The sequence below is a fragment of the Malaclemys terrapin genome, chromosome 13, assembly GCF_027887155.1.
Source record: "Malaclemys terrapin pileata isolate rMalTer1 chromosome 13, rMalTer1.hap1, whole genome shotgun sequence".
NCBI lineage: Eukaryota > Metazoa > Chordata > Testudines > Emydidae > Malaclemys > Malaclemys terrapin.
The window spans coordinates 44846-57541 of NC_071517.1; the positions used below are offsets into that span (position 1 = coordinate 44846).

Here is a 12696-nt window from a genome sequence, read left to right on the forward strand (position 1 = left end):
CTCTTGTAGCTGGCGTTGGAAGGTATTTAGGTGCCAGATATGCTGAACATTTGTATGCTCCTTCGTGCTTTGCCCAGAATTCCAGAGGACATGTTTCCATGCTGATAACGCTTGTTTAAAAAAAAAAAAAAAAAAAAAAGTGTTTAAGTTTGTGACTGAACTCCTCAGAGGAGAATTGTTTATCTCCGGTTCCGTGGTTTTACCTGCATTCTGACATATATATCATGTTACAACAGTTTTGGATGACGACCCAGCATATGTTGTTCGATTTCAGAACACTTTCATTGCAGATTTGACAAAACGCAAAGAAGTTACCAATATGATATTTCTAAAGATAGCTATAGCACTTGACCCAAGGTTTAAGAATCTGAAGTGCCTTCCAAAATCTGAGAGGGACGAGGTGTGGAACATGCTGTCAGAAGTCTTAAAAAAGCAACACTCCTATTTGGAAACTACAGAACCCGAACCACTATAAAAGAGAATCAACCTTCTGTTGGTGGCATCTGACTCAGATGATGAAAATGAACGTGCATCAGTCTGCACTGCTTTGGATTGTCATCGAGCAGAGCCCTTCATCAGTATAGAAGCAAGTCCTCTGGAATGGTGGCTTAAGCATGAAGGGGCATACGAATGCAACTCCAGCTACAAAAGTCCCATGCAAACACCTGTTCTCACTTTCAGGTGATATTGTAAATAAGTGGGCAGCATTATCTCCCAAAAAATGTAAATAAATGTGTTTTGTCTTAGTGATTGGCTGAACAAGAAGTAGGACTGAGTGGACTTATAGGCTCTGAAGTTTTATATTGTTTTATTTGAGTGCAGTTATGTAAAAAATAATAATTATAAGTTACACTTTGACAGTAAAGAGATTGCACTATAGTATTTATATGAGATTAATTGAAAAATATTATTTCTTTTGTTTGTTTTTTACAGTGCAAATATTTGTAATAAAGTATACAGTGCTCACATAATTTTATATTGTGTTATAATTGAAATAAATATTTGGAAATGTAGAAAACATCCATAAATATTTAAATAATGGTATTCTGTTATTGTTTAACAGTGCAATTAAAACTGAAATTAATTGTGATTTTTTTTTAATGTTACAATTAATCACAATTAATTTTTTTAAATTCTTTGACAGCCCTATTTGATATACAGGAATATTATCTGGGAAGTAAATTCAGCTCTCATGGTTGGCATTCCACTTTGTTTTGCTTGCAAATGTGTCAAATTTTGAGATGCTAAGTGCTAATCAACATTTTCCATTTTTAAAAATGAATTTAATGATCTGGGATTTTATAATAGAATTAATGAGTTCAGAATTAATTGCAAATACGTTTATTTTGAAAGTGAACTTGAAAGGCTTTCTCCCTTCCAAAATCTTGCAAAAATTGGACATGGCAAACAAAAAAAATCAGTTCAGAGAGCTCTCATTTTACTTGGCTTTAGAAATATACTAAACTGTAGCAGGGGAAACTATCCTCAATGTGGATTTTGGCAGTAGAGTGAAGGAGAGAGTCAAAGATGACAAATAATTGAAAGGGTTGTAGATGCGGGAGTCAGTACTCTGCACATCATGCATCTCATTGAATGAGCCAGGATTATGCAAAATACAGCTTCATTCAGTCCACACTGTTCAAATTCTGTAGCAAAGGAGGCAGCATTCCTCTGGGCTTCAGCCACAGACACTACAGAGCTCTCTTTCTCTCTCACCATTGAACTTGCACACTGAATGGGGAAGTGGAAAACTTTCTATTTATGGATGCGTGTAATAAACGTATAAAGTAATAGCTACTCTTAATACATTTTAGAAATAGTTGAGTTTATAAAATCTTTATTTGGACTGTTTTTTGTGTTCCTCCACTTGTAAAACCAAACTCTCTTAATATCATTACTCCCACAGATCTCAGAGTAAGAGGGAAATATATTTTTAAAGCCTCTTTTAAAATTACCTTAAATTCTTCACACACACAGAAATTTTATGACTTTTGAAGTCTGATATGTCAGGACCCATCCAGGTTTTAGAAACAAGTCCTGTTTATCTGTTTTGAAATCTGAGAATGGTCTCCATTTTTAGCTCTGAAGGGCAAGTTACTGAACTTTGAGTCCCAGATCACTGACCTGTCTCCTGGTCCCTTTAGTTTAAAGCAGGGGAGGGCTGGAGTTGTACAGTTGGGGAGAGGGAAGAGGTGCTTTTTCAGCAGATTGGGAGGAAAGAAAGCAGCTATTTTGAGAAGTCTTAAATTTGGATTTGTATAAATCCTAGCTGAGATAGTGAGCATAATGTAAGTGAGGTGATTATATCTGGACATTAAATACAGCTTATCATATAGCTTTCACTGCCCCATATGTGATGATTTTTATTATGTTCGGAGATTTGGCAAAGTATAGTTAATATTGTTAAATCCCTTGGAGGTCCTCAGATGAAAAGATGATTGTCTTTTCTAGCCCAATAGGCATTATTTCAGTATTTACTCAGTGTTTAACTCTCAGATTTGATGGAATTTGAGATTGTCTTTGTAACAGACGACATAAAAGCAAGTCATTAGTGGGGAAAAATTGCAGTAAGTGGTGTTTTATTCTTATTCCCTTCCATGTCTGAGTGTATCTTGCTTGTAATGAAGGAATAAAACTCCCGATGGTAAAGTTTCAGAGTGTTCTTAATCCTGGTGTGGTTAGTAATTCATTCCAGTTCTTTAGGTGGCTGTAGTTATGGAATGTTTGGCTCAAATTCGTGCATTGCATTTTTCTGAAGCATTTCTGTATTAAAGTACAAGGAGTATAGTAACATAATCCTGTAACATCTAGAGTTTTATAAATATAAGGCCCTATTCTTTCCAAATAGATCCATGTAGATTTTGGGACTTGCCAACCTGGATTCATGAATCCCTTTGCAATTTTGGAGCCAAAGGGAGTATAGAAAAGAATAATCTATTTTCATACCATGGTAGCTAGCCAAGGATTTCAAACTTTGTTTAAAAGTCCTGTGGTTTCTCAGTCTATAAACTTATTTACTTTAGTGCATAGTTTAAAACATTTCAGGTCTCCGTTAAACTTCAAACATATTTAGGATTTATTGAATTTCACTGATCTCAGAGACTTCCAAAATATTTTCAGGTATTTCAGATTTGAATCACACTTTTGTAATTTAATATAGATGACACTACAAGAATAGTTAGGGAAAATGTTTACTATCAATTTCTAATATAAATATATATCATATACAATATTTGAGAATGTGAATATCTTGAACCATGCAGATTTGTTGTCAGTTTCCTCATTGATTATTCCAGACACAAGATGTTCTTCAAAGCATGTATTTAAGATTATCTTATATATGATTAAGGAATCCTGCCTTTTAATTTGCTGATTGTTCCACTTTTGATACTGAAAAATTGGATTCAGGTTGGTGGTGATAGCTCCAGAATAAAGCAGGAAGTGTTAAAGGTTCTCATTTGCACTGACACTACAGAAATAAGTTTCAGAATTTTTTATTTGAATAGTGAATCATGTCTTAGTTTAGGGGAATTTTTGTTTTCTGTTACAATCCAACCAGACCAAAAGAGATTTTTTCCACATTTAACTTCAAAGGTGCTGAATCCCTTTTATAGAAGATAAAATAAACTTGATTGGGTATTTGGGATCTTTTTGATCAGGAAAATGTCCCATGTCTCACTTCAGTCAAGGGTTCTCCAGGATGATGTTGCCAGTTACTTTTAGGTTTTTTTTTAGCTGTAAGAGATGAAGATACCTGGATATCTGGAACACATAGGTATGTGTTCTTCAAGTAGTCTGTACAGATCCCCACTCCTGGGATGCATCAATGGTGCTGCCTGGACCAAAGTAACCTTCTAGTAGCAGTGCTTGTCAGAGTGCTCTCACACACATGCTGCCCTTCCTCTCGCTGCTACACATATTTGGAGTGAATGGCTATAAAAGGGGGCTTGTCCCGCCAACCACCTCAGTTCTTTCCAGCCCTGATAGCATACAAAACAGGAATCTGGCCATCTCCCCCAACCTGCATTTGATGGAACAGATCATTCCCAGTGCTGTCTTTAGTTTATTATGTAGCCATTTTAATTTCTTTATTTTGCTGAGGATTTCACACGGACTCCGATCCCCCAGTTCCCAACTGTAGAACCGAAGACCACAAAGTTGGGGTTCAAGAGATGTGCCTTTTGCCCTGCTATCTTTCCTATTTCAGATGCACATGTGAATTGTTTGGCCTTCTTGGAGGAAGGTCATTCACTATCTTAATCCTCTATATGCAGCAGACTGACCACCAGGGCTAGCAAAAAGTTTCAGAATCAACTCCAAGCATTGCTACTGGAGGAAGCATTAGCAGCTAAACTTTCTGGCTCCAAGTCCAGGGATCCACAAGTGTTGGAGACCCGATTCCCTTCTGACAAATGATGGGTCCAGAAAACCCAACAGTTCTCTGGTGCAGGTGTCTATCTTCTTAACTGGAGCCAGTCCTAAGGTGCCAGTCAATGTGAATCCACTTCATTGGATCATACTGTGGAGAAATCCCTAGCCTCACAGGTGTCAGACTCTGCTGAAAGAGCCAGACTACGAGAGCATGCCATTAAGGATCTTGTTCCTTACAACAAAATCCAAAATTGTTCCATCAAGGTGGAAGCCAGAGGCAAATCAAATGGTGATATAGAGGACCATCGTTGTAATATAGAGCCATACCCTGCCCCTGATCCAGGGCCAACAGTTAGCTTGAAAATTAATCAGAAGCTTAATAAAACATATATTGCTTCCTTCAAACTGTAGGTTATTGCAAGCTCCATGATTCAGTAGCCCTCTTTTTGTTCTGTGTTTATTCACTAGTATTTCTAGTTCTTCCTGTTTATTCCCCATACCTCTTGAATTAGTATAAAGACATCTAAGATGATTTGGTTTTCCCTCTCTGTTCCCTCTTGTCTCTCCTTTATCCTTCCTATAATTGACCATGCTTCCCCCCCCCCCCACCCCCATTTCCAACCCTTTTCCCAGGTGTCCATGTTTGTGATTTACTTGTAGGCTTTTATCTCCTGTCCCCTTTAAAACTAGTTTAAAGTCCTTCTCACTAGGTTAGCCAGTCTGTATCCAAAGACACTCTTCCCCTTTCTTGATAAGTGGACCCCATCTCCACTCAGCTGTCCTTCCTGGAACAGTAACCTGTGGTCAAGGAAGCCGAACCCCTATGTATAGAGGAATGTTAAAATACCCCTAAATCCTTAATGAAAAGCAACAGAGCACTCTCTATGGCTTGCCTTAGACATACTCTCATATTAGAAATCTGTAGATCTGCCATTTGGCATCTAGATCAGTTGCTCGGTTGGTAAGACAGTACTGCAATCCTCAACCAGGCATTCTCATCCAACCATGCAGAGGGAGAAGCACTACTTGCCAAATTCCCAAGAGTGGGAATATACCAAAAAGGTACTCTTAAGAAGAAACGAAAGCTACTCACCTGTAACCAGTGTTCTTACAGATGACCTTTGCACATTCACACTCCCAGCCCACCTTCCCTTCTTAGTTGGAATGCTGATTTCAACTACATCAATCTGGGCAAAATTATGGAAAAGCTGCTACAGGTTTCCATTAATAAAGAATTGAAAGAAGGCAATATAATGCTAATCCACATGGTTTTATGGAAAATACATCTTGTCAAGCAAATTTTATTTCATTCTTTGAGATGTTTGGATGATAAAAGTAACTGGATAGATGTAATATACTTAAACTTTTGTAAGGCATTTGATTTAGTACTATGTGGCATTCTGATTAAATAACTAGCCCTATACAACAACAATGAAGCACATGTTAAATGGATTAAGACCTGGCTAACTGACAGATCTTCAAAAAGTAGCTGTCAGTTGGGAATCATTAAATAGAGATGTTTCTAGTAAAGTTCTAGGGCCACTGCTATTCAGCATGTAAGTTAATGATCTGGAAGTAAATATAAAATCACTGTTGATAATTTTCAGATGGCACCTGTCCAATTTATTTGAATATTAACATTTGATAGACATGCCTGGTCTGTAAAATATGTGTATATAGAGATTTCACTCAATTCAATGAAATCACTTGACACAACATATTATAGGCACTGTAAAGATGTTCAGTGTGTAATATGGTAACACCCTGTTAAATAGAAACATTGGAATACTGTCAGAGCTATTAGTTTTTGTTTAAAGAGAACTCTTGTAATTGTTCGATATTTACATGGCAATTTTATTAATTGTAAACTAATAAAAACTTCCTCAAATAATATTTTAAAGCATTTTGGAAGAATTGCAGATAGCGCAAATGTTGGCAGAATGTGGTGAGGACAGGGCAGTCATACATAGTTATCTGGATCGCGTGGAAAGTTGGACCCATTCCAACAAAATTAGCCAAATGCAATGTCATATATCTGGGCAGAAAGAATGCAGTCCATACCTAAAGAACAGGGGACTGTATCCTGGAAAGTCATGACCCTGAAAAAGGATTTAAGGGTCATAGTGGAGTTCAGTATGAGCTCCCAGTATGATGCTCTGGCAAAAAGTCCTAATGTAGTCCTTAGATTTATAAACAAAGGAATAGGAATTAGGAGTTGGGATGTGTGTTTACCTATGTATATGGCATTGATGAGAGTGATACTGGAATACTTTGTCCCATGTTGGTGTTCATATTTCAAAAGGAGAGGATGCAGACAAAAGCCTCAAATGATTTGAGGGATGGAAAAAATGCCTTACAGTGAGAGAGATGGAGCTCAGTCTGTTTAGCTTATCAAAAAGTTCAAGAGGTGACTTGATCACTATGTATAAAAGTTCCTTCATGGGGAGAAAATACTTGCTACGAAAGGACTCTTAAATCTATCCGAGAAAGGCATGAGAAGAACCAGTGACTGGAAGTTGAAGCCAGACAAATTCAAATTAGAAATAAGGCACAGTATTTTAAAAGTGAGGATTATGAACTACTGGAACAAACTACAAAATAATATGGTGGATTCTCCATCTTTTAATGTCTTGAAATCCAAGACTGGATTCCTTTCTGGAGGATATGCTCTAGTTAAACACAAGTTAATGGGCTGCACAGAGGTAACTGGAAGAAATGGCCTGTGTGAAGCAGGATATCATACTAGATGAACTAATGGTCTCTTCTGTTGTTAAAATTAATCTATGAACTTTGGATCTGAGAAGGTGGTGGAAGTACCTGAGGCAGTCAGAATGCCATCCTACCTTTTATAGCTACACCCTTTGAGTCTTAAGAGTAGTGATGGAAGGATAGTGGGTGCATGAGCGCTCCCATGGGCACTGCTGCTAAAATTTCCAGTCCAGACTGTACAATCGGGCACATCTCAGGCGAGTGAATGTGCAGAGGTTGTCTTGAACTCTAGTAACAGGTGAGTAACCTTTGCTTCTCTTCATACAGGGCTCAATTCTGTAAGACTGTTTCAGTGGAACTTCTCACGTGCTTAAAGTTAAGCATGTGCTTAAGTGCTTTGCTGGATGCAGAGTGCATAGCACCTTGCAGGATCTAGCTCTTGCACAATTCCTATTTATGTTAATAGTAGATTGAGAATTTCTCTCTGTAGTTGGGAGGAAAAGGTTTAGAATACTTAAGAATAAAGGAATAATGGAATAAGTCTCTTTGACAAAGGAGAATGTTCATTGCCAGTGCTGGCCATTGATTTAAAATCAATCTGTGTTATTACCACTTTATTGGACTAAAACAGAGGCTGGAATAAAAATGCACTCCCAAAATACAGTTCACTTCCTAATGAGAAAACCTTTTATTCATATGTTAATCTTTATAGAGATCATTTTCTACATAGCTCCTCAAACCCTGAGCTTTCAGCTTTCTTTGAGGAAGAATGTTTTTGTTCCTTTTAAAATAGCTATTCGTACAGAAACAAGTCTTGTAGCAATCTGAAATTAAAGTCTTTGGAAAGTATATGTAGGTTCAACTGCAAATTTAGGTTGGATTTTGTAGTCAACTTTATATATTTGGACAGTAGAACTGTTACAAATTGCTGTCTTTTCCCCCCACCTCAGAATAGCATTCCCTTCGAACATCATGGCAAGTAGCTGCTCGTCTCCTCGTTGGAAGGCAGCACTGGGTGAGTCCCTTCTTGTTAGACCCAAATCTTTTTGGATGGGGTGGGATTAAATCCTATGGAAACATCAGATTTGGCTCTTCCTCCTCACATTAACTCTTACAATCGTACGCTTTATCTCTGTGCCCTACGCTCAGATGTCAGGTACTTGACATGGCATTAGGATTCCTTCTGACTGTAAAAGTAAACATCCTTCCAAGAGCTGAAGTATTTACTACTATTCTTCCTAAATTCTTTAGCAGAATTAATTAAAATTGGTGATTTGGGAAGCCCCTATGGCTGTTAAGGCATTGCTAATAAAATAAACAGACCAGCAACTCTAAAACAAGTCTATCCTAGAACCACTAGTCACACCATAATTATGCTCACAATCTCAGACATCCATTCTAAACTAGATTGATCTTTTAAAATTATGAAAACCGATTACTTGTTCTGAACTTGTCATGGAGAACAAAATTAACTAATTCAAGTAAGGATTTATCTTGGCATGAGTGGAACAAGTTATTAAAGTAGCCTTCATTTTTCTATATTTTTTAAATTCTCTTCCATCCCTTATGAGCTGCCAGAGATTAAAAACATTTTCAGATGAACTTCTCTTTAGTGTAGCTGAAACATGAGCACCTTGAATATAGGCAGACTTGAAATTGGACACTCAAAATCCTTTGCCCGTGGATAGTGAAATAATTTCTGCCTTTGTGCGCAGTTTTCTAGTATTTAAGCCAATGGTGTTTTAGCAATAGAAACATTTGTGGGTCAAAATCTGTACCTCACTGTTGAAGGATACTGACTCTTACATTATTTTAGAAGCTGCTTCTTTACTTTGCTATATATTAAAAAGGCAATCCTATTTTTCTGTTCCTTGTTACATTCTGTAGTTCTTTCCACTGCTTTACTTTCTCTATAAAGCTCCAGCTTGCACTAATCCTACATCTGCATTTGGTGTAGTATCCTTCTCTTCCTCTTTTTTTATTTAATTTTCTCCAGTTGTTCTGTGTACTTGGCTGACTCCAGAAGCTTCTTCTTTCTTAAATTGTTGTTGTAATATTCCAAACTGTCTGCAAATGATGGTTTACTTCTTTAGAGCCCCAATCATTAGGGCTTACTCAAGCAAAGCGCCCATTGAAGTCCAATACAAATCTTGCATGAGTTACGACAGCAGGAAACCAGCTGGATCAAGATCTTGTCTGTTGTGCTTGATCTTTATGTGCCAAAAATGTGGTAGCTACTTAAGACTCTGCTTCTCTATCTTAGAATGATATTGCTACTTTGACACTTGTAACTTCTTAAATTAAATGTACTGATGTGTGATGCCTTTAAATTTCTGTGGGCAGAATGTTACTTAAGACAAACTCAAGGTAAGTAAATAATATTGTGAAATGTGTTTAATATGGCATCACCAGTAAAAAGCCAAAGAGCTCATTTTTTTAAACATACTTTTAACTTTATGCTTCGATGTGGGTTTCTTCAGCCTTGAATCACCATCAGTTTTATTTTGAGAGCTCAGCAGTTTAATCTGGTTTTGTTCTTTTTTTGCATTCATGTTTTTGCTCTGATTTGTTTGTTCTTCAAACTCTGTTTTTGCTGAAGAGGTGCATTTCCTGTGTTCACCTTAATACAGAAGGAAAATGCAGATAACGTGATGTGGCTACAGGTAGGTATGAAATAGCCTGTGTAGTCCATTGGATTATAGATTCTAGAAAGATCACCTTTTCCTTTAACAGGGTTTTTATGCCCAGATGTTTTGCAACAAGTGGCTGAAACAATTTTGGTAGCACCATCTACGTGCTAGTTAAAATGACTTGTGCTGATGTTATCTTGTTCTTTGGCCCTGATAGATTCCTGCTCGTGTGACGACCAGTGTTCTCCAGTCTGCTGTGCACCGATGAAAATAATTTTGCCATAGAGGCAGATAATGCATGGCTGATCGCCTATGTTACCAATGGCTTTACTAGCAAAAATACCCCAACCTAGAGCAGAAACATTACAACTGGAGTTCTCCATGCCACTTACAAAGAGATACTTGCAGGAACATGGACAGACTCCAACAGGTGCCATTAAAAGAGGCTCTTGCCAGAAACCCAATGACCTTAAGTGAACTCTGTAGTAACAGGGCTGGAAAAGGAAGAGATGGTTTACAGAGTTAACCGCCTGTTGTTGAATAGCCATTTCAGTTCTCCCTCCACAGGTGGCAGACTTTACCCCTTTTTATTATTCTACTGTAACTATAAATCTTTTACCTGGTTGGTTTAAGAAAATTTTATATCATTTTGCTAAGATTATTGGCTTAATTCTGTGTAAAGAATTCTGTCTTGCTTTTGTCTGATTTAAAAATGTCAAATATGAACAATCCTGAATTAAAGACAATGACTTGAAATTTCTTGTAAAATTTAGTCTGGCAGGGAATATGTAAATTAATTAAAACCATCCGATTTTATTTAAATTGTTTACTTTTTTTGTATGATCCCATTTGGGATGTGGGGTGGGGGAGTTCTCCTGAAAGTTTTTTAATATGCATTAGTTTTATTACTTTGCTGCTTCCACATTTTAAATGGAACTCTCCATGAAACACAGAAACATTTTTGAATTTTTACTCTTCTAATACAGTCAGAGAAAACAAAAGATACTGGACAGAAGTGTCTGGGCTCTTTAGAGATGGTGATATTGATAGATAACTTATTCCTAAAGAATGTGAAGAATAAAGAGGGAGAAGGTCTCTGATATTTGAGGAATTTGTTGGAGTTTAGAGATGGTAAGCATGGCATGTGTTTCTCCTTCATTTGAGAAGGAGGATTGTGTATAAAACACTCTTCCTTGGTAAGATCTAGTTTTCTACATTGTGAGATTGGCTGGTTTGAAGACAGTTGCAAGTGGAACAAGAATTACTGCCATTGCAGACTGAGTGAATTTGTGTACATTTGCTTCAGCATCCACATACATAAAAACAAGTAATTCTGGTCTGCTGTGTATTACCAAGACTCAAAAAGGAATTATAAACAAAATATTCCTGCTGTGAAATCCTGAGAACTGATTCTCCGGCGTGAATTACATTCGTGATATAATACAAGTTGTATATTTCTGGGATTGCTATTCTTTACCTGGAGTTAAATGACTTGTTCAGATGCCTCGAATGTCCAAAATAAAAAGTGCTCTTGGCAGATGTCCCTATTAAGGAATATGGAAGGATCTTTACATTGTTTCTAACTTAAAACATTTTCATAAAGTAATGCTAAATATTTTATCCTTGCAGGAACTAGAAAAGTAGAATTATTAGTCATATTCAAGCAAAGTTAATGTCAATTTCCCTCTTGAAAATGAAAGTGCAATACATAAGTGTTATTAGAAAGATTCCATCCTATTTGGAAACATAGGCTAAAAACAAATCCATTAATGTTTTCCTTGTGCCTCAAACTTTGTTACGATAGTTTTTATTGTTCCAGAGTTTTGCGAATTCCTTTTCTATCCAAAAATCCACGGACTAAATCTGTCAGTCACTTTTCTTGAGATATTTCAGAATGCTAACTAATTGCTTGTGCTTGCTCTAGATCTCATTGGGGGAAACCTGTGTTTTGGGGGAGTGCAATGGAAAGGTTTAAAAGTTTGGTCCATGGATAATTTTGCATAACAGAATCCCTTACTCAGTTACTGTAGATTTCAGGACTTAAGGCATGTGCACTACCATTTGTACAGTTCTACATTTCACTGTGCTTTCTTTGTAAATATGTGTGGTTAATGATGTAACGTTAGAGAGACTTACAAAGGCAGCTTTTTTTTCCTTCCTCTTTATCCAGAATCTTAAATTGCTGTACTGTACTTAAAAGCTGACTGATGCAAATTTCTAGAATTGTACTTGGTTGTGGGCTGTTCTTGCCCTTTCACAATAGTTGTATCCCATCACCTGTAAAAATTAGTTAGAATGTCTGTATAAACCTGTGTATTGGTAACCAATATCTCGGAACACCTCATTTGTACTATCACTGTATTTGTGTACTTTACCAATTGTGTAAATAATAAATTCATAATGACTTCTACTTTTTTCTTAGTGAAATTTCTTTTTAATGGATTCTCAGCACATACACAGGCAAATTCCATACTACTGAGGACATGCAGAAATCGAGGTAATACCGAAACGTTAGCAAGAAGATTGTGGTGTGTACTCCATATTGGAGTACTCTGGCCTAAATTTAGACTAACCATACATTGGGGGAGAACACAAAAGGCCCTCACTCCTGTGCAGGGATTAGTCACAGTCACATTCAGTCCTTCACAAATGCTGAGCATTGAAAACTAGTGCCTACAATGATATCTTTCTTAAAGGTAGGAAGGGGGCAAGGACCGTGTGATGGCCATCTTCCCTGCACTGACCAGCAAAATTGGGTTGGCAAGTCTAGGGGAAAGTATATATTGAAAGTGACACATGCTCCCAGAAGTGTGGTGACTGCCTCAGCCAGATCTGGGGGAGGGGACTTCTGCCCCAATCTAGTCTTCTACTGCAAGTGTTGATTGAAAAGCCATGATTCAGCTATGGGTTTTTGTAGGTTTAGAGGGCTATGTCAGCTTATACCAACTAAGGACCTAACCCAGAGTATATAACACTTAGTGCCTGA

At 37.2% G+C, this 12696-nt stretch overlaps 1 protein-coding gene across 3 annotated transcripts in view; it reads left to right on the forward strand.

Moving 5' to 3' along the window:
* CSNK1D (casein kinase 1 delta) overlaps window positions 1-12120 on the forward strand; it is a 48434-nt gene extending 36314 nt beyond the window's left edge. For 2 of the 3 annotated variants that reach the window (XM_054048431.1, XM_054048432.1), the window contains exons 9-10: window positions 8031-8095; window positions 9928-12120. In XM_054048431.1, coding sequence (XP_053904406.1) covers window positions 8031-8063 — 33 coding nt within the window. In that variant the 3' untranslated portion in view covers window positions 8064-8095; window positions 9928-12120. The remainder of the gene's footprint in view (window positions 1-8030; window positions 8096-9927) is intronic. The other variant, XM_054048430.1, reaches the window with a different exon arrangement.
* Window positions 12121-12696: the final 576 nt, after the last annotated feature.